At 27.3% G+C, this 23,570-nt stretch overlaps 1 protein-coding gene across 1 annotated transcript in view; it reads right to left on the minus strand.

The window, feature by feature from the left end:
- Positions 1–19,706: 19,706 nt before the first annotated feature.
- Proc (Proctolin) overlaps positions 19,707–23,570 on the minus strand; it is a 65,562-nt gene continuing 61,698 nt past the window's right edge. The window contains exon 3 of the mRNA XM_075294967.1: positions 19,707–20,002. Coding sequence (XP_075151082.1) covers positions 19,826–20,002 — 177 coding nt within the window. The 3' untranslated portion in view covers positions 19,707–19,825. The remainder of the gene's footprint in view (positions 20,003–23,570) is intronic.

Raw genomic sequence — 23,570 nt, forward strand, 5'->3', positions numbered from 1 at the left:
CAATTTGCCTGAAATTGGATATATAGGGGTATAGGTAAAATTTTTACATGTTTCTTCAGGAAACGTACTGGTGAACTGATCGGCATTTTCTGATCTGAAATTTTCTTAAAAATTTCATTTCTATAGGAAATTTTCTCAAAATTTCATTTCTATAGAAATTTTTCTCAAATTTTAATTCTATTGGAAATATTCTCAAAATTTCGTTTCTATAGAAACTTTCTCAAAAATTTAATTTCTTTAGAAAAATTTCTCAAAATTTAATTTCTTTAGGAAATTTTCTCAAAATTACATTTCTGCAGGTTTGTATACCCTCCACCATAGGATGTGGGTATATTAGCTTTGTCATTCCGTTTGTAACACATCGAAATATTGCTCTAAGACCCCATAAAGTATGTATTCTGGGTCGTGGTGAAATTCTGAGTCGATCTGAGCATGTCCGTCCGTCTGTCTGTTGAAATCACGCTAACTTCCAAACGAAACAAGCTATCGACTTGGCACAAGTAGTTGTTATTGATGTAGGCCGGATGGTATTGCAAATGGGCCATATCGGTCCTTTTTTACGTATAGCCCCCATATAAACGCACCCCCAAATTTGGCTTGCGGGGACTCTAAGAGAAGCAAATTTCATCCGATCCGGCTGAAATTTAGTATATTGTGTCAGCATAGGATCACTAACAACCATGCAAAAATTGGTACACATCGGTTCATAATTAGATATAGGCCCCATACAAACCGATCCCCCGATTTGGCTTTCGGAGCTTCTAAGAGAAGCAAATTTCATCCGATCCGGCTGAAATTTGGTACATGGTGTAAGTTTAGGTCTCCAATGACCATACAAAAAATGGTCCATATCGGTCCAAAATTATATATAGCCCACATATAAACCGATCACCAGATTTGACCTCCGAAGCCTCTTGGAAGACCAAAATTCATCTGATTCAGTTGAAATTTGGTACGTGGTGTTAATATATGGCCTCAAACACCCATGAAAAAATTGGTCGAAATCGGTTCATAATTATATATAGCCCCCATATAAACGGATCCCCAGATTTGACCTCCACAAGAAATTGGTCCATATCAAGTTCATAATTGTATATAGCCCCCGTATAAGCGACCCCCATATTTGAATTCTGGCTCTCCACCACGTATGGACTAACTTACAATTTAGAAAACGATGTTAAGAAGTTTTAAGATACCACAACCCAAGTAATGCGATTGTGGATGACAGTCTTTCGTAGAAGTTTCTACGCAACCCATAGTGAAGGGTACATAAGATTCAGGCTGGCCAAACTTACGGCCGTATTTACTTGTTTTTTGTTTTTAATTTCATTTCTATAGACAACTTTTTTTAATTTAATTTATATAGGAAACTTTCTCAAAAATTTCATTTCCATAGGAAATTTTCTAAAAATTTCATTTTTTTAGGAAATTTCCGCAAAATTTCATTTGTATAGAAAATTTTCTAGAAAGTTTATTTCTATAGGTTAGGTTAGGCCCGATGTATCAGGCTCACTTAGATTATTGAGTCCATTGTGATACCACCCTCTTATCACTGAGTGCTGCCCGATTCCATGTTAAGCTCAATGACAAGAGACCTCCTTTTTTATATCCGAGTTCGAACGGCGTTTCACATTGCAGTGAAACCACTTCGAGAAGCTTTGAAACACTCAGAAATGTCACCAGCATTATTGGGTAGGATAATCAACTGCTGAAAAATTTTTGGTGTTAGGTCGAAGCAGGAATCGAACCCACGACGTTGTGTATGTAAGGCGGGAATGCTAAACATTGCACCACGGTGGCTCTCTTATTTCTACAGACAATTGTCTCAAAATTTCATTTGTATAGAAAATGTTCTCAAAAATTTCATTTCTATAGAAAATGTTCTCAAGAATTTAATTTCTATAGAAAATTTGCTCAAAAACTAAATTTCTATAGGAAATTTTCTCAAGATTTCATTTCTATAGGAAAATTTCTTATAATTGCATTTCTGTAGGAAATTTTGCAAAATTTCTTTTCTATAGGAAATTTTCTCAAAATTTCATTTTTTTAGAATATTTTTTCAAAATTCCATTTCTACAGGATTTTTTTTTAGTATCATTTCTATAGAATATTTTCTCAAAATATCATTTCCATAGGAAATTTTCTGAAAACTTCATTTCTATAGGAAATTTCCTCAAAATTTATTTTATATAGAACATTTTCTAGAAATTTTAATTCTATAGAAAATTGTCTCAAAATTTCATTTCTATAGGAAAATTTTTAAAAATTTAATTTCTATTGAAAATATGCTCAAAAATTACATTTCTATGGGAACTTTTCTCAAAATTTCTTTTCTATAAGAAATTTTCTCAAATTTTCATATTTATACCCTCCACAATAGGGTGGGGGTATATTAACTTTGTCATTCCGTTTGTAACACATCGAAATATTGCTCTAAGACCCCATAAACTATATATATTTTGGGTCCATCCGTCTGTTGAAATCACGCTAACTTCCGAACGAAACAAGCTATCGTCTCGAAACTTGGCACAAGTAGTTGTTATTAATGTAGGTCGGATGGTATTGCAAATGGGCCATATCTGTCCACTTTTACGAATAGCCCCCATATAAACGGACCCCCAAATTTGGCTTGCGAATCCTCTAAGAGTAGCAAAGTTCAACCGACCCGGCTGAAATTTGGTACGTAGTGTTAGAATATGGTCTTTAACAACCATGCAAAATTGCTCAACATCGGTCCACAATTATATATAGCCCCATATAAACCGATCCCCAGATGTGGCTTTCGGAGCCTCTAAGAATAGCAAATTTCATCCGATCCGGCTGAAATTTGGTACACGGTGTTAGTATATGGTCACTAACAACCATGCACAAATTGGTCCACATCGGTCCATAATTATATATAGCCCCTTATAAACCGATACCCCGATTAGGCTTTCGGAGCCTCTAAGAGAAGCAAATTTCATCCGATCCGGCTGAAATTTGGTACATGGTATTAGTATATGGTCCCTAATGACCATGCAAAAATTGGTCCACATCGGTTCATAATTATATATATCTCCCCTATAAACTGAACACCAGATTTGACTTCCGGAGCCTCTGGAAGACCAAAATTCATCTGATTCAGTTGAAATTTGGTACGTGGTGTTAATATATGGCCTCAAACACCCATGCGAAAATTGGTCGAAATCGGTCCATAATTATATATAGGCCCCATATAAATCGATCCCCAGATTTGAGCTACGGAGCCCATTGGAAGAGCAAAATTCATCCGATTCGGTTGAAATTTGGTACGTGAAGTTAGTATATGGTATCCAACAACCTTGCAGGAATTGGTTCATATCAGTCCATAATTATATATAGCTCCCTATAATCCGATCCCCAGATTTGACGTCCGGTGCCTTTTGGAGAAGCAAAATTCAAACGATCTGGTTGGTACGTGGTGGTAGTATATGATATTTAACAACCATGCCAAAAGGTATCCATATCAGTCCATAGGAAAATGTATAGGAAATTTTTTCAAAACTTCTTTTTTATGGAAAATTTTCTCAAAATTTCATTTCTATATGAAATTTTCTCAAATTTTCATGTTTATAGATTTTTTTCAAAAGTTTAATTTCTATAGGAAATTTTCTTAAAAATGTCATTTCTATAGAAAATTTTGTCAATATTTGATTTCTATGAGATTTAAACAAAATTTTTGGTCTGTGCGAAATTCTGTCAAAATTGAATTACTAAAAAAAGTTTCTCAAAATTTCATTTCTATAGAAAATTTTCTGAAACTTTCTTAAAAATATCATTTCTATTGATATTTTGTCAATATTTGATTTCTATGAGATTTAAACAAAATTTTTGGTCTATTGGAAATTCTGTCAAAATTTCTTTTCTATAGGAAATTTTCTCAAAATTTCATTTCTATAGGAATTTTTCCCAAACTTTCATTTCTAAGAACATTTTCTCAATATTTCGTCGCACACAATTTCTATAGAAAATTTTCTCAAAATTTCATTTCTATAGAAAATTTTCGCAAATTTTCATTTCGATAGGATTTTTTTTTAAATTTCATATCTATAGAAATTTTTTTTTCAAATTTCATTTCGGCAGAAGAAGTAATCCAATCCGTATGTTTTACTCAGTCGTGTGCTTTAAGAGCCATTGGTAGGCCTATCTTGTGTCCTTCAAAATGCCTTCGGTAAGTGCTTATAATCTAATATGGAATAGTGAAATCGATATCATAATTCATGATTTCATAATAGTATTACAAGATACAAACAACTTAACATTTTTATGTTTCTTAGGCTTCCTGTACTATTGAAACTTTTCGTATATCATAAATCTGGCAATATTTGCATTCACCAAGGTAGCCCAAAATAAATCAACTTTTTCTCAAATCCATATAAATCAATGGCAATTGTAGTAATAAAGCATCATTTAACTAGCAAATAAGATAACAAACAATTGACAATGGGCCTTTTTGAATTGTTGAATTTTTTCATAACGTTAACATCTTTAATTCGTGATGCAGACACATATGTTTTCTTTTACTTTCATATTTTTTCGCAATATACGAAAAACACAAACATAAACGGGTCACAGCAGATGTGATTCAAGTCGGAAGCACTTGTTGTAACCCTTCTCCAAGAAAGAAACATGACGATCATATCATACATATTTATGATCAAAGGCATATGTAGATAAATAAAATAATCATCATTCATAATAGTTCCTCTTGAAAAGTTTTGTAATAAATCCTAAGTACCATTAAACAATGAAAGAAATTTGAGCTACATATTTAAATAAATTCAATTCACTTAATTATTATCACAAAATATTAAAGTACTTCCTCGGGCTAAACCGTTTCGAAGCCATTAGGCCGTGGATAGGATCCAAAGCTGCACACATAGAAAAGTGATGATGTTTGAAGAGCCCACATATGCCTTCACTTCGAAATCAACTTAAGGGTACAATTATCAATTCGCCTCATCTATCCAGACAGTCTGTTTTGGTAGACAGATTTTTTGGCTGTAGTTTGTTTTTTGTGTTTGTTTCTTTCTTGCTTGGTTGAATGATTACAATTTTAAATTGTGATGTTTTTATTATAACAATTAATTGTAAAGTGAGACCAAAAGTAGACAGTACAGAGTAACAAACGACCCCATCATAAGTGAACTCAAAATTTATCTAATGATAATGACGTTAGTATTTCCAGTTTGAAGGCGTTTGCATATGGGCCTCTGTCTTGAAATCCAAGTACTTCACACAGAGATATCCATATCAATGAAGATCAGCAATGTGTACATAACACTTGAATTTGAGATTTGTTGGCTTTTTCTGGGCATATTCAAATTTAGTGAAATATAGTGCCCAAAAAACACCAGTAAATATGTTACATATTCATGGAACAGTTTTCTTTCGCCGACCTTTTAATGGCAGACGGACGGACAGACAGTCATAACGTAAAAAAAAAACTGAAGTACCTGATTGTGGGTGCTATGAATGCAAGCGTTACAAGTCGTTAGTACTCTCCTCTTTTATGTAACTCTTGTACAAACAGCTTAATGATAGTGTATTGTGGCATTTTGTCTATAATACAGTTTTTAGATTATTATTATTATTAATACCAAAACATTTTTATTATTATTATTTATACAAAAATTATGGTCATTCGATGAAGGTGCAGCAAAAATATTTACAACGCTCCACATATTACAAAACAACCGATCGTACCTACAATTATGTGGGTGCACTTTTAGTCAAAAGTTCAAATTAGTTTGCTTTACTATTTTAGATTAAAGTGGCAACTTCACAACATTCTTGACAGCATTTTCTATACTAAATTTTAATTAAAAAAAATTGTGCACAAAATGTTTATTATAAAAATTTGTTCAAACAATTTTTGCTATGAAAGTATGTAGACAACAATTCTACTATAAAATTTTTTTGACAAAATTTTGAAAAACAAAATTTTTTTGACAAAAAAAAAACAAAAATTACTATAAAATTTTTTGGAAAAAATTTTTACTATAAAAATTTCTTATTGTAAAACTTTCTTCATAAAAATTTTGTTTTGAAAAGAGTGTGTACACAAAATTTCTACTATAAAAATTTCGTGAAAAATTTTTTAATAAATATTGTCTAACAAAACAATTTTTACTTTAGGAATTTTTCGATAAAAATTTCGTTACAAAAGTGGTATAAAAATTTCTTCACAACATATTTATCAATAAATTCATACACTAAAAAACTCTTGAAAAAAAAATACTATACAAATTTTTTGAGAAAATGAAAATTCAATAAATTAGATCTTTATTCTAATTTTAATTTTATAGATCCTAGATTTAAAGCCAGATATGTCGCAAAAAAATTTCCTTATTTTAAAGAACCCGCATCTCTGGCTCGGAAAAATCTTTGCATCCAAGTAAACTTTTTTTGAGTGTACACAAAATTTTTACTATACAAATTTCTAGCAATTTCTTGACTACAATTTTTCGATAAAAATTTCTTGACAAAAGTTTTATAAAAACTTCTTCACAACGTATTTACCAAAAACAAAAAAATTCTACACAGAATATCAGTTAAACATTTCCTACAGTTCTTGACAAAATTTTGATTATAAAAATTTGTTGTCCAATTTTTTACTATAAAAATTTCTTGACAAAATTATTACTATAAAAATTTCTTTGTACAAACAATTTTTACTATAAAAAATTCTTATACAAAAATGTTTTGACAAATTTTATACACAAAAAAAAATCTTGAAAAAATTTACAATTTTTTTTTACAGAATTTCAGTTAAAAATTTTCTAGACAATATTTTCACTACAAATTTGTAATTATGTAAATTTCTAAACAAAATTTTCTGAACAAATTTTTGCTATAAAAATTTCTTAATAATTGGGTGATAGTTTCGCAGCAATTAGAAGGTTCTGAAGAGGAATGTGGCAGTTGAGGAACGATTTCCATCCAAAGATTTTGCAGTCTACAGGGGTTAGTCCAAATGAGTTTGACAAACATACTTTTTCACTGTGGGTTAAATACCCTTGTTTTAAGTTAAAATCAAAACAATAATTATAAACATTTATTGACTACAAAACAATAATCATAAAAAATTCTATGTAAAATGTTTACTATAAAAATTTCTAGAGAACATTTTTACAACAAAAAATTTTTTTGACAAATTTTTTTGTTATAAAATTATTGGGACAAAATGTTTACTATAAAATTTTCTAGGAAATAGATTTAGTGTAAAGATTTCTCAAAAAAAAAAATTTACTAAAAAATTATTAACTTTATTAATTGATTATAAAAATTTTTCAAAATGCTTTTACTATAAACACTTCTTGACGAAATTTTGGTTATAAATATTTTTTGTCCAAATTTTGCTATAAAAATTTCTTGACAAAATTGTTACTATAAAAATTTCTTCATAAAATTTTTACTATAAAAATTCCGTGGCAAAATTTTTAGTATAAAATTTTCTCGACAAAATTTTTACTATAAAAACAAATTCTTGATACAATTTTTACTATAAAAATTTCTTGACAAACTTTTTACTGAAAAATTTCGTGTTTAGTCATCGTATTGTTTAAAGCAGAGGTCAAAACAATTAGTCATAAAAATTTCTTTTTATTATAAAAACATTCTAGAGAAAATATTTACTATATAAATTTCTAAAGAACATTTTTGCAAAAAAATTTTTTTGACAAATTTTTTATTATAAAATTTTCGAGACAACATTTTTGCTATAAAATTTTCTTGGAAATAGTTTTAGTGTAAAGATTTCTTGACAAATTTTTTACAAAAAAAATATTAACAATTTTAATAAAGCTTTGTAAAAAATGCCTTTGCTATAAACACTTCTTGACAAAATTTTTATTATAAAAATTTTTTGTTCAAATTTTTATTATAAAAATTTCTTGACAAAATTTTTACTATAAAATGTTGTTGACAAAATTTTAATTAAAAAAATTTCGTGACAAAATTTTTTATATAAACATTTCTCGACAAAATTGTCAATATAAAAATTTCTTGACAAAATTTTTACTACAAAAACTTCTTGACAAAATGTTTACTATAAAAATTGTTTGCTATAAAAATTTATTGACAACATTTTTACCATAAAAATTGTTTGAGAAAATGTTTACTATGAAAATTTATTGACAACATTTTTACTATAAAATGTTTCTAAAAAAGTTTTAATTAAAAAAATTTTTAGACAAAATTCGTGCTACAAAAAATTTTTGAAAATTTTTTATTAAATTTCTTGAAATAATTTTTATTAGAAACATTCGTTGGAAAAATCTCTGCTAAAAATTAAAAAAAAAAAAAAACTGCACTCAAATCGATAATTTGACGGTGGCAAAAGGAAAAGAGAGGTGTCTGTACAAAGATTTATTTAAGCAAAGCAAACCTTTTTTCGGAAGGTTCAAGTGTGGTTCACTTTGGGTTTAGTGAACTACCCGAATTTATTCTGATAATTGGTTGATAGTTTTGCTGCAAGTAGAGGGTGCTAAAGAGGAATGTGGTAATTCCGAAACGTGCTTCCATCCAACCATCTTGCAGTCTATAGGGCTTTGCCCAAATAAATCAGACAAACATTATTTTCCTCTGTTGGTTAAGCTACTCTTGTAGTCAACGTAATGTTTTTAAAGCTGAGATCAAAACAAAACAAAAAAATATTTTGTTATAAAAATTTTTTGACCATACAAATTTCTTGAGAAAATTTTTATTTGGAAAGTTTCTTGAAAAAAATTTTATTATGAAAATTTCTTGAAAAATATCCCCCAGCAAAAAAATTTGGAAGTTCTTCTTAAGGCACAACTTTAAAAGCATTTTCAAAAATGTCCTCCCAAAGATGTTCTTTATTTTAACTGCACAGGAAGTTCATTTGAGTCAATTTTTTATAACTCGCTTTTTTCATATTTTTAATAGGAAATTTAAAATTTTATTGTCTCAAACGGGTTAAAAACAGATTTTGCTTGGCCAGCAAAGAAGCGTCGCCAAAAAAGTAGTGAAAATGTTCTTTTAGGATCCGGAAGTGGTGCCAAATTGACGCAGAAGCGATGAATTTAACATGGGCTTGTCATAGGACGGATGTCCACCATTTCAACAGCCGCTGCACTGAGTTTGCATCACTTCTTAAGGTGTGAGGCGAATTCACTTGAGGCGATGTGAATTAAGAAATTTTGTGATATTTTGACAAATAAATAATTTAAAAATTTTTTCTATGATTTTTAATGCATTAACATATAACGCTTGTCAAATATTTTCAAAAATTCGAAATTTTTATACAAAGGATTTAGCATTTTTCTCGGCTAAATTTAAATAATTTGTATCATTTTATTAATTCTTAATCTGTTTTTAACCTACTTGAAACACAAAAAAATTAATTACCCATTAAAAATATGAAAAAAGCGAGTTATAAAGAAATTTACTCAAATGAACTTCCTGTGCAGTTAAAATAAAAAACATCGTTGGGAGAGCATTTTTGGAAGTTCTTTTAAAGTTGTGCCTTGAGAAGAACTTGCAAATTTTTTTGCTGGTATATTAATACGATAAATTCTTGATAAAATGTTTACTACAATTTTTGACGAAACTTTTACTATAAAAAATTTTTGACAAAATTTTTACTAAAAACACGTCATGACACAATTTTTGGTCCAAAATTTTCACGACAAAATTAGTTCTATAAAAATTTCTTTAAAAAATGTTTATTAAAAGTGAATAAACATTTAATAAACTAGATTCCTACTGTACCTACCTACTAAATATGAACTTTGTAAAAAATGCATTATTATAGTTAGGTTAGGTTAGGTTAGGTTAGGTTAGGTTGCAGCCCGATGTATCAGGCTCACATAGACTATTCAGTCCATTGTGATACCACATTGGTGAACTTCTCTCTTATCACTGAGAGCTACGCGATTCTATGATTTAACTCAATGACAAGGGACCTCCTTTTTATAGCCAAGTCCGAACGACTTTCCGCATTGCAGTGAATCCACTTAGATAAGCTTTGAAACACTCAGAAATGTCACCAACATTACTGAGGTGGGATAATCCACCGCTGAAAAACTTTTGGTGTTCGGTCGAAGCAGGAATCGAACCCACGACCTTGTGTATGCAAGACGGGTATTGCAACAAGGTGGCTCCCGGTTCATTATTATTGTATAAAATCAAAAGGCATTTATTACCATAGTTAGATTGATCTGATTTAGCTCAAATATGTGCCGCTTTTATCGACAATTTGTTGAAAAGTAATTTCATTAAGTCTCGTGCACAGAAATTATCTTTACTATAGGTAATTTTGTAATGATTGCTACTTTTGACATTTCTGAGTGTTTCAATATTTCTCTAGTGTCGCCGTAGCACAAAATAATAGCCCAATCAAGCTCACTGAGATTCTGGCTAGTCTTTATCGATGGCATTGTCTTGATGGAACACAATTTCTCCGCTATTGGACAAATCCGGCCGTTTTTATACCCTCCACCATAGGATGGGGATATATTAACTTTGTCATTCCGTTTGTAACACATCGAAATATTGCTCTAAGACCCCATAAAGTATATATATATTCTGGGTTGTGGTGAAATTCTGAGTCGATCTAAGTATGTCCGTCCGTCCGTCTGTTGAAATCACACTAACTTTCGAACGAAACAAGCTATCGACTTGAAACTTGGCACAAGTAGTTGTTATTGATGCAGGTCGGATGGTATTGCAAATGGGCCTTACCGGTCCACTTTTACGTATAGCCCCCATATAAAGGGACCCTCAGATTTGGCTTGCGGAGTCTCTAACAGAAGCATATTTCATCCAATCCGGTTGTAATTTGGAACATGGTGTTAGCATATGGTCTCTAACAACTATGCAAAAATTGGTCCACATCGGTCCATAATTATATATAGCCCCCATATAAACAGTTCTCCAGATTTGACCTCCGGAGCCTCTTGGAGGAGCAAAATTCATCCGATCCGGTTCAAATTTGGAACGTGGTGTTAGTATAAGGCCGCTAACAACCATACCAAAATTGGTCCATATCGGTTCATAATCATGGTTGCCACTCGAGCCTAAAATAACCTACCAAAATTTTATTTCTACAGAAAATTTTGTCAAAATTTTATTTCTATAGAAAATTTTGTCAAAATTGTATGTTTTAGAAAATTTTGTTAAAATTTTATTTCTATAGAAAATTTTGTCGAAATTTTATGTATATAGAAAATTTTGTTAAAATTTTATTTCTATAGAAAATTTTGTCAAAATATTATTTCTATACAGAAAATTTATACAGAAAATTTTGTTAAAATTTTATTTCTATATAAAATTTTGTTAAAATATTATTTCTATAGAAAATTTTGTCAAAATTTTATGTCTATAGCAAATTTCGTCAAAATTTTATGTATATAGAAAATTTTGTTAAAATTTTATTTCTATAGAAAATTTTGTCAAAATTTCATTTCTATAGAACATTTTGTCGAAATTCTATTTCTATTGAAAATTTTGTCAAAATTTTATTTCTATAGAAAATTTTGTCGAAATTTTATTTCTATAGAAAATTTTGTCAAAATTTTATTTCTATAGAAAATTTTGTCGAAATTTTATGTATATAGAAAAATTTGTCAAAATTTTATTTCTACAGAAATTTTTGTCAAAATTTTATTTCTATAGACAATTTTGTTAAAATTTTATTTCCATAGAAAATTTTGTTAAAATTTTATTTCTATAGAAAATTTTGTCAAAATTTTATGTTTATAGAAAATTTTGTCAAAAGTTTATGTTTATAAAAAATTTTGTCAAAATTTTGTTTCTATAGAATATTTTGTTAAAATTTTATTTCTATAGAAAATTTTGTTAAAATTTTATTTCTATAGAAAATTTTGTCAAAATTTTATTTCTATAGAAAATTTTGTTAAAATTTTATTTCTATAGAAAATTTTGTCAAAATTTTTTTCTATAGAAAATTTTGTCAAAATTTTTTTCTATAGAAAATTTTGTCAAAATTTTTTTCTATAGAAAATTTTGTTAAAATTTTATTTCTATAGAAAATTTTGTCAAAATTTTATGTCTATAGAAAATTTTGTCAAATTGAATTATATACGTATTTGATCGATCTTTTTGATTTAATATATACCACGTATGGACTTATATACAATTTAGAAGACGGTGTTAGGAGGTTTTAAGATACCTTCCCATCGGCAAGCGTAAGTAATTCGATTGTGGATGGCAGTGTTTAGAAGAAGTTTCTACGCAATCCATGGTGGAGGGTACATAAGTTTCGGCCTGGCCGAACTTACGGCCGTATATATTGTTAAACGATTAAATTGTTGGCAGTACATTACCATAGTAGATAATTTCCTGCCAATCACACAGTGAAACCTTCCTGACTTGGCCACCGCTTCCTTCCACCGAGTTTCGATCAAGACCGTGTTTCCACTTGAATTAAGTTTTTCACCAAATTTTTACTTTGATGAAAATCTTTTTTACAAATTTCTTGAAGATCTCCTAATTCCAACTTTCAATTTGCCATAAATGAGCAGAATTACAACTGTGATGATTGAGCCTCAGATGAATGATGATGGTAGTTGGAATGAAACAGAATGTGATGCAACTTCAGAAGAGAGAAGAAAAAAAAATCATCTTCGAATGGATTAATGATGATGCTGCTATTGTGGCCTATATGCCTGAGACATAGTATCTATAATCTGGAGGCAATATCTCAAATGTATGCTAAACCAGAAAGCCAAACTAATGTATTAAGAGTCCCGAATGAAAAACACACACAAACTCAATGGTTGCAACTGTAAATGCAACTAAAACCAAATGAAAAGAAAATTAACCAAAACCCCCCATTTGGAAGAAATAAAAAAAAAAAAAAACAAAAAACAACACTTGTTACACTGATCGACCAACCGACCCACCACCGATCATCATCAGTCCTAAATCGAATGATTTGCAGCTCTAAAAATCCACAGATGAGAATTACGATAACGTTTTCGGGGGTTGGCAAAACATACATCAGACGTCACTTCACAAAACAAAGACCTGATGTCCAGGTGGTAAACGTCTGTGTTACGTCTTCTCCATAAAGGTGAGAAGAAAAGATTTTTCGTCTGTCCATCGTCCATTCTTGTACTTGTTTTAGTTTTTGTTGTTCAGGTATAATTGGGTTGGATATTAATTGCCGTTGTTGTTGTGATTTAAGTAATTTTGAGGAAGATAAATGTGTGAGAAATATGCTCGAATGTATAAAACTTTAGGCTTTTACCTCACAATTATATGGCATTTTAATATAATTATAATTATCGTTTAATTTGATGCGACTGATTAAATTTATGTTCAAGGATATCATACATCTTCGCATCTGCTATTACATACAATGTAATGCAATTTCAATATTTTTCATTTCTCAATAATATTTGAATGACTTCTCTACAACACATGTGTGAAGACTTAATTTTTCCGACATCCCAGAAGAAACAAAGAGTACTTGATTTTTTTAGGTGAGTAAAGGTACCCACTACCACTACCAAACAAATCAATACAAGCTCTCCGATTTAGTTTACTTATGATGGTGGTTGAACAATATAAATTATTTAACCCTTTTTGGTGTTTAGATGGCGTGGTGACCTACTATTTATTATATTTCTTGACAAAGTTTTTACTATAAATTTTTTTTTTGACAAAATTTTTACTATAAAAATTTCTTGACAAATTTTTTACTATAAAAATTTTGTCAAGAAATTTTTATAGTAAAAAATTTGTCAAAATTTTTACTATAAAAATTTCTTGACAAAATTTTTACTATAAAAATTTCTTGACAAAATTTTTACTATAAAAATTTCTTGACAAAATTTTTACTATAAAAATTTCTTGACAAAATTTTTACTATAAAAATTTCTTGACAAAATTTTTGTTATAAAAATTTCTTGACAAAATGTTTACTATAAAAATTTATCGACAAAATTTTTACTATAAAAATTTCTTGATAAAATGTTTACTATAAAAATTTCTTGGCAAAATTTTTACAATAAAACTTTCTTGACAAAATTTTTACTATAAAAATTTCTTAACAAAATTTTTACTATAAAAATTTCTTAACAAAATTTTTACTATAAAAATGACTTGACAAAATTTTTATTATAAAAATTTCTTGACAAAATTTTTGCTATAAAAATTTCTTTATAAAATTTTTACTATAAAAATTTCATCACAAAATTTTTACTATAAAAATTTCTTGACAAAATTTTTACTATAAAAATTTCATGATAAAATTTTTACTATAAAAATTTCTTGGCAAAATTTTTACTACAAAAATTTCTTGACAAAATTTTTACAACAAAAATTTCTTGACAAAATTTTTACTATAAAAATTTCTTGACAAAATTTTTACTATAAAAATTTCTTAACAAAATTTTTACTATAAAAATGTCTTGACAAAATTTTTATTATAAAAATTTCTTGACAAAATTTTTGCTATAAAAATTTCTTGATAAAATTTTTATTATAAAAATTTCTTCACAAAATTTTTACTATAAAAATTTCTTGATAAAATTTTTACTATAAAAATTTCTTGACAAAATTTTTACTATAAAAATTTCTTGATAAACTGTTTACCCAATAGAAAATAATTAATCAAGCTTGAGATTGTTTTTTGTATGTATTGGTTATTTTATTTTTCAATATTTCGCAATTACATTGAATTGCTTCATCAGGAGTCGATCTACAATAAAAGTGGTTTGATAATTTTTAATCATGACATGTAAAATTCATTCTCCAAAAATTGTTTTTCAAATTGCAAATAATTTTAGTGGTTTATGCTAATAACAACTATTATTGTAGATCGACTCCTGATGAAGCAATTCAATGTAATTGCGAAATATTGAAAAATAAAGAAACCAATACGTACAAAAAACGATCTCAAGCTTGATTAATTATTTTCTATTGGATAAAAGAAAGATCGAATAAAATCAAAATTTCTAAATAAAATGTTTACTATAAAATTTCTTGATAACATTTTTACTATAAAAATTTCTTGACAAAATTTCTACCATACAATTTTCTTGACAAAATTTTTACTATAAAAATTTCTTGACAAAATTTTTACTATCAAAATTTCGTATTTAGTCAACGTATTGTTTTAAGCTGAATTCAAAACAATAATCATAAAAATTTCTTTATATTATGAAAAATTCTAGAAAAAATGTTTGCTATCAAAATGTTTGCTATAAAAATTTTATTACAAAAATTTCTTGTCCAATTTGTTACTATAAAAATTTTTTGACAAAATTTTTTCTATAAAAATTTCTTCTCTACAACAACTTAATTTTTCTGACTTCCCAGAACAAAAAACAGAGTACTTGATTACTTAGGTGGGAAAACGTACCCACTACCACTACCGAAAATCAATACAAGCTCTCTGGTTCAGGTTAACTATGATGGGACGTATATGGTGGTTGAACGATATAAACTATTTAACTCTTTTGGATGTTTAGACGGCATGGTAACCTACTATTTATTATATTATTATTTATTTGTAGTAGATAGGACCAATTGGATTCTTGTTTATAGTTAAATAGTAGATGGGGCAGTAGCAATCTAGTTTATACCATATAGTAGATAGGAACAGTAGGAATCTAGTACAATGAAACCTATAAGAAGCACGGTTGCCACAGCTTGTAGAATTTTACAAGAAAATGGTAGTTTTTTTTACTGTTTGGTACACTGAAAAAAATATTAACGTGATATTAAAGATTACGCAACCTAAATTTGAGGATGCGCAGTTTACAAAGTACTAAGGACAAATTTCTTTAAAATAATAAAATTTTAATTAAGATAAAGTTTATAATCTTTGCTTTAAATTTTTTATAAAATTTTGGACACAAATTTTTTAAATTTGGGTCCCTCGGTTAAAGTCGTATATCTTAGACGTAAGGCTAATTTTTCTTAACGTAAAGAAACATATTTTTTATTTAAAGAAATCTTCCTTAAATTAACTGAAATATTGAATTTTTAAATTTAAGATAAAAGCTTTTCAAATATAGGCTAAGACTTATTTTGAGGATTTAGCATTTTGGGTTTAATTTTTTTTTTGGAATTAAGAAAACATTTTAAAAGTGTCATTTGTTTGTACGTAAATAGCTTTATGAATATACCGAATGAATGAAAATTCGAGATATACATATATGGGAGTTATATATAAAACTGAGCCGACTGTGACCAAATTTGGCATGGGTACCAAGAGTGTTGGTCGTACTCTCTGTGCAAAACTTCAAGTAAATCGGAGCGAAATTTTTACATCTGGGACCATATAAGTGCGTATCGGACGAAAGATATATAATGCAGCTATATCTAAATCTGAACCAATTTCAACTAAATTTGGAATGCATAGTAAAAATGGTAATTCCATTCCATGTGCCTAATTTTAAGAAAATGGAAGTGAAATGTTGACCTACGGTGGTCATATGACTGTAAATCGGACGAGAGATATATATGGGAGCTATATCTAAATCTGAACCGATTTCACCCAATTTTATGAGTCCCCGGTCTAACTAAGAAAAACACATTTTTTTGTCAAAATTGGTTTTTATTATTCAATATAGTTCCCTTCAAGAGCGATACAACGATTATAACGACCTTCCAATTTTTTAATACCATTTTGGTAGTACTCCTTCGGTTTTGCCTCAAAATTGGCCTCAGTTTCGGCGATCACCTCTTCATGGCAGCCAATTTTTTTCCCTGCGAGCATCCTTTTGAGGTCTGAGAACAAGAAAAAGTCGCTGGGGGTCAGATCTCGAGAATACGGTGGGTTGGAAAGCAATTCGAAGCCCAATTCATGAATTTTTTCCATCGTTCTCAATGACTTGTGGCACGGTGCGTTGTCTTGGTGGAACAACACTTTTTTCTTCTTCATATGGGGCCGTTTTGCCGCGATTTCGACCTTCAAAACGCTCCAATAACGCCATATAATAGTCACTGTTGATGATTTTTCCCTTCTCAAGATAATCGATAAAAATTATTCCATGCGCATCCCAAAAAACAGAGGCCATTATTTTACCAGCGGACTTTTGAGTCTTTCCACGCTTCAGAGACGGTTCACCGGTCGCTGTCCACACAGCCGACTGTCGATTGGACTCAGGAGTGTAGTGATGGAGCCATGTTTCATCCATTGTCACATATCGACGGAAAAACTCGGATGTATTACGAGTTAACAGCTGCAAACACCGTTCAGAATCATCAACACAGATAGATAGTCGGAATATAGCATATATGCATCTTGTATGTAGTAGTTGGGTACAATATGATAGGATTGAATCAAAAATTTGTTTTGGAACAAATCGGATATATGTTAACTTTGTTAGTTAAAGCCTTCAATTTCATGCAAAAATAAGGGATTTATTTTTGTTACACCTCATATCATAGAAGACTGGAACAGTAGGAATCTAGTATATAGTAGATAGGGACAGTAGGAATTTGGTATAGCAATCTAACATATACCATAGATAGATAGTAGAAATATAGCATAGATGAATCTTGTGTATAGTAGTTGGGTACATTAGGATAGGACCTTTTCTGTGCAAAACCTTCTGGGAACCTTTTGCTTTGTCGCCGTTCGTTCGTCCTTCAAGCTATTTGTTATTCAAAATATAGAGGTCCTAATATTTATCTGATCTTCATTTGTTATAGAGCAGCGGTGTTTTTTTCATTAAGACAAAGTCAATTGTAATATTATACTGTATTAACCAAATTCATATATGGCTCCCATATTGTGGAACTTAAAAAAAAAATTTCCCACATCCTGAAAAACTAAAAAACCCTAATATAATTTTTTTTTCAGAGAAACGTTTTTATTGTTATCGTTAATTGCTAAGAATTATTTATACATATACATATAAGTATTTTTGATGATTTCAATTTTTTTTCTTTAAATTTATTATTATTTCATACACTGTATATATATTGAGATTTTTATAATAATCGATGCTACATTAAAATTATTGTATTTGCGTTACAATGAATTTATTTGGGATATTTTTGTATATATAGTTTTTTCTTATGCATATTTTTTTCCTTTTTTCAATACATACATTTAAATTAGCGAAATAAATAATTAAATAATGGAGAAAATATTTTAGACATTTATACCACTCTTGATAGGAGAGAAATTTGATAAAAAAATATCTATTGGTAAAACAAAAAATTTATAAAAAAATACAATTCTAATAAAAATATGGAGAAAATATTTAAGACATTTCTACCACTCTGGATAGGAGAGAAATTTGATAAATAAAAAACCACATATGGGTAAAATAGAAAATTTATAAAAAAAAAATAAAATTTTTATAAAAATGAGTATGTCTTTATTAATTTATTCATATATATGCAAATAAAATATAAACCAAAAATTATTTAAAAAATCTGTAATAAAATATAAGGGTTGCTTCCAGAATTTCACTTCCATTAAAGAAAAACATTGTCTACATATAAATTTTATAATATTTAAAAACATAAAAATTAAAATACAATTTTCTAAAAAAAAACTATTTAAATTGAGGTTTTAATCGAACATATTTGACTAATCAGGATTACAACGCTGTATAAGTGATATCTTAATAAATATCCTTAATAAAATAATATTATTTAAAATTGTTAATTAATAAATAAAATTATTTGCATCAATTGATCACATAGATTTGGAGGAACATTTTATTTTAAAGACAAAAAAATGTTTAATTATTTTTATTTTATTTTTAAAATAAAATATAAAAATAGGAAATTTTATTCTGAAATAAAATAGGCAAAATTCTCCAATTTTTTACTTCCATTGAGGAGAAAAATTATATACATATAAAATTATAAATATATTAAAATACAACAAATGCATCTACACAGAAAAAAATTCACGAACATTTTTTCAATTAAAATTTTAATTGAGTTTTAAAAAACATTCAATTTAAAATTTAATTGATTCAAAAAATTTTTTATGTGAAACTAAAATCAATCACAAACATAAATAGTATCAATTAATTTTTTATTTGGATCAATTAATTTTTTAATTGGCCTTCAATTAATTTTTTAATTGATACTATCATTTCTGTAATTGAAGACATTTCAATTAAAAAATTAATTGAATCAATTATTTTCGTGATTGAATCAGAAAATGTTTTTTTATGTAAAACATGTAAAAACTAACATAAAATTGTAAAAGTAAAATTTAATATAAAAAATGTAACAAAAAAATAAATTGTAGTTGTAATCGAATTGATATTATTAAATTTAAAATAACAAAAAAAATAAATTAATTGATCTAATTAAAAAATTAATCGATACTATTAATTTTTGTGATTGATTTTATTTCAATTACAAAATTTGTTGAATCAATTAAATTTTTAATTGAATATTTTTTTTTTAAACTCAATTCAAATTTTAATTGGAAAAATTTTCGTGAAATTTTTTTCTGTGAAACAATATTTTTTGCTAAGTTCAATTTACGGAACTACACATAATTACACAAAATTATTATTAATTGAGCATATTGAGTGGAGGGATTTTTTTATTTAAATCAACACGATCTTAATATATGAAATTGTATAAAATCAGCAAATTGAGTGTGAGGGATTTATTTTTATTTAAAATAAAATTTATTTTAAAACCTAAAATATATTAAAATAAACTCTTATAGATTTTCTTGCAAATGTTTCTTAGATTTTTCTTCTCTCTTAGTTTTGTTGTCCGTCCTTCTGCTTTCTGGTGTATTTTTTGTGTTTTTTCCATGTTTCTTTTTCTTCACTTAGTAGGTGTGTCTAATGCGGCGGGGTGGCTAATACCGGGAAAAACTCTAATAGTAACGTCCATTGTCATAAACACCATGGGTTGCTGCATATTTCCTGGCTTCCATGCCATCCATGGGTCCACCGCCACCCAATTTGTTGAGCCAATTAGCGCGTTGTGCCGCCATGGTGTTACCATTTGCCTCATTTGGTGGTCGCTGATCTTCATTGCTGGATTCCAAAATCTGCAATGGAAGAAGACCCATATACACAAAAGAAATCAGTAAATTAATTCACATTTGTAATCAGTTTTTGTTGTTTTTCTTGTACTCTCTTCTAGACAATTGTGTTAATCGTTAAAGTGTTAATTAGCTACAAATGATTATGTGGGAAGCTTTTCTTCCTTCTTGGGATTTGCAATGTTTGTTACATTCATAATTTGTCGGTTTACCTGGTCTCTATAACAAAAAAAACCAACAAAAATATGTAAGACCAAACTGCATGGTAATGGTAAGTGACTGCATCGAATGGCTTAAATATATTTTTGTTATAATTTCGAAATTTTCCTAACAAATCTTTGTATATATGGTAATTTATATTACTCCAGAGTCTATCTTTATTATTCAAAAGCTAAATTGTTGAACTGAATTGCTAGCTTGGTATTGTTTTACTTGTTTGCATACCCTACTCTAATTAATTTGAATTATTGAATTGTATAATAAATATAGCTTAAATAAACGGAAACAATTCATTTAATTTAAACAAAAAATAATTTAAAAAATTGATTGAATTTTATTTCATTTCAATAGAAATTTAGTCGAAATTTAATATCTTAAGAAAATTATGTGAAAATTTAGTTTCTATGGAAATTTTGTCAAAATTGTATTTTTAATGAAAATTTTCTCAAAATATTATTTTTATAGAAAATTTTGTCAAAATTTCATTTCTGTAATAAGTTTTTGGCAAAAATTTCATTTCTATAGAAAATTATTGCAAGATTTAATTTCGATAAAAAAATGTTCTCAAAATTTCATTTCTAAAGCAATTTTTTAAAATTTCTTTTCATTTCTATAGGAAAGTTTCTCAAAATTTCACTTCTATAGGAAAGTTTCTCAAAATTTCATTTCTATTAGAAATTTTCTCAAAATTTCACTTCTATTAGAAATTTTGTCCAATTTTCATTTCTGTAGGAAAATTTATCAAAATTTTATTTCTATAGGAAATGTTCTCACAATTTTATTCCCATAGGGAATTTTATCAAAATTTTATTTGTAAAGGAAGTTTTGTGACTATTTAATTTCGATAAGAAATTTTGTCAATATTTCAAAGAATTTTTTTCACAATTTTATTTTGACAAGAATACTTTATTTCTTATGAAATTTTCTACAAATTTAATTTCTAAGGAAATTTTTGTCACAATATTATTTCCAAGCCATTTTTTTTAAATTTAATTTCTTTAGGTAATTTTTGTTTAAATGTCATTTCTATAGGAAATTTTGCCAAAATGTTGTTTTGTTAGGGAATTTGGGCTAAATTTCATTTCTATACAAAATTTTTCTCAACATTTTCTTACTATAGGAAATTTTGTCAATATTTCATTTCCATATGAAATTTTGACAAAATTTTAATTTCTATAGCAAATTCTTGCAAAATTTCATTTCGATAAAAATATTCTCTCAAAATTTCATTTCTATAGCAATTGTTTTTCATTTTTTTCTTTTTTCATTTCTATAGGAAAATTTCATTTCAATTGGAAATTTTGTCCAATTTTCATTTCTGTACGAAATTTTATTAAAATTTCATTTCTATGGGAAATTTTCTCAAAATTTAATTTCCATAGGAAATTTTATCAAAATTTTATTTATAAAGGAAATTTTGTCACTATTTCATTTCTATAAGAAATTTTGTCAATATTTCAAAGAAATTTTCTCACAACTTTATTTTTACAAGAATTTTCTCAATATTTTATTTCTCCAAATTTAATTTCTAAGGAAAATTTTTGTCAAAATATTATTTAAAAGACATTTTTTTAAAATTTTATTTCTTTAGGAAATATTTGTCAAAATATCATTTCCATAGGAAATTTTGCCCAAATGTTGTTTTGTTAGAAAATTTGGACAAAATTTCATTTCTATACAAAATTTTTCTTAAAATTTTCTTGCTATAGGAAATTTTGTCAATATTTCATTTCCATATGAAATTTTGACAAAATTTTAATTTCTATAGGAAATTCTTGCAAAATTTCATTTCGATAAAAATATTCTCTCAAAATTTCATTTCTATAGCAATTATTTTTCAATTTTTTTTTCTATAGGAAAATTTCTCAAAATTTCATTTCTATTGGAAATGTTGTCCAATTTTCATTTCTGTAGGAAATTTTATTAAAATTTCATTTCTATAGGAAGTTTTCTCAAAATTTAATTTCCATATGAAATTTTATCAAAATTTTATTTATAAAGGAAATTTTGTCACTATTTCCATTCTATAAGAAATTTTGTCAATATTTCAAAGAAATTTTCTCACAATTTTATTTTTCCTAGAATTTTCTCAATATTTTAGTTCTATACGAAATTTTCTCCAAATTTCATTTCTAAAGAAATTTTTGTCACAATATTATTTTCAAGACATTTTTTTTTTAATTTTATTTCTTTAGGAAATTTTTATCAAAATATCATTTCTATAGGAAATTTTGCCCAAATATTGTTTCGTTAGGAAATTTTGGCAAAATTTCATTTCTATACAAAATTTTTCTCAAAATTTTCTTGCTATTTCCATATGAAATTTTGACAAAATTGCATTTCCATACGAAATTTTTACAAAATTTCCTAAAAAATTATTTTCTACAGGAAATTTTCTCAAATTTTGATTTCTGTAGGAGATTTCCACAAAATTTTATGTATGTAGGAAATTTTCTTAAACTTTAACTTATATAGGATATTTCCTCATAACTTTATTACCATATTTCATTTGTATAAAAAATTTATCAAAATTTCATTTGTATAAAAAATGTTGTCACATTTTGATTCCAATAAAAAATTTTCTCAAAATTTCATTTCTATAGGAAATGTTATAAAAATGTCATTTCTATAGGAAATTTTATAAAACTTTCATTTCTATAAGAAATTTTGTCAATATTTCGAAGAAATTTTCTCAAAATTTTATTTCTACACGAATTTTCTAAATATTTTATTTCTATAGGAAATTTTCTCCAAATTTCATTTCTAAGGAAATTTTTGTCAAAATATTATTTCCAAAACATTTTTTTTCAAAATTTTATTTCTTGAAAAAATTTTTCTCAAAATTTCCTTCCTATAGAAAATTTTGTCAAAATTGCATTTCCATACGAAATTTTTTCAAAATTTCATTTCTGTAGGCTGTATTACCGACATTTCGCTTCTATAGGAAATTTTGTCATAATTTCACTTCTATGGGAAATTTTGTCAAAATTTCATTTGTACAAAAAATGTTGTCACATTTAAATTTCTATAGGAAATTTTCTTAAAATTTCATTTCGATAGGAAATTTCCTAAAAATTTAATTTCTACAGGAAATTTTCTCAAATTTTGATTTCTGTAGGAAATTTCCTCAAAATTTTATTTATGTAGGAAATTTTCTTAAACTTTAACTTCTATCGGATATTTTCTCATTAAAATATTACTTCCAAAACATTTTTTTTTTTCAAAATTTTATTTCTTTAAAAAATTTTGCCAAAATTTCATTTCTATTCAAAATTTTTCTCAAAATGTCCTTCCTATAGACAATTTTGTTAAAATTTCATTTCCATACGAAATTTTTTCAAAATTTCATTTCTGT

Source organism: Haematobia irritans, chromosome 2 (assembly GCF_050003625.1).
Source record: "Haematobia irritans isolate KBUSLIRL chromosome 2, ASM5000362v1, whole genome shotgun sequence".
Classification (NCBI taxonomy): domain Eukaryota; kingdom Metazoa; phylum Arthropoda; class Insecta; order Diptera; family Muscidae; genus Haematobia; species Haematobia irritans.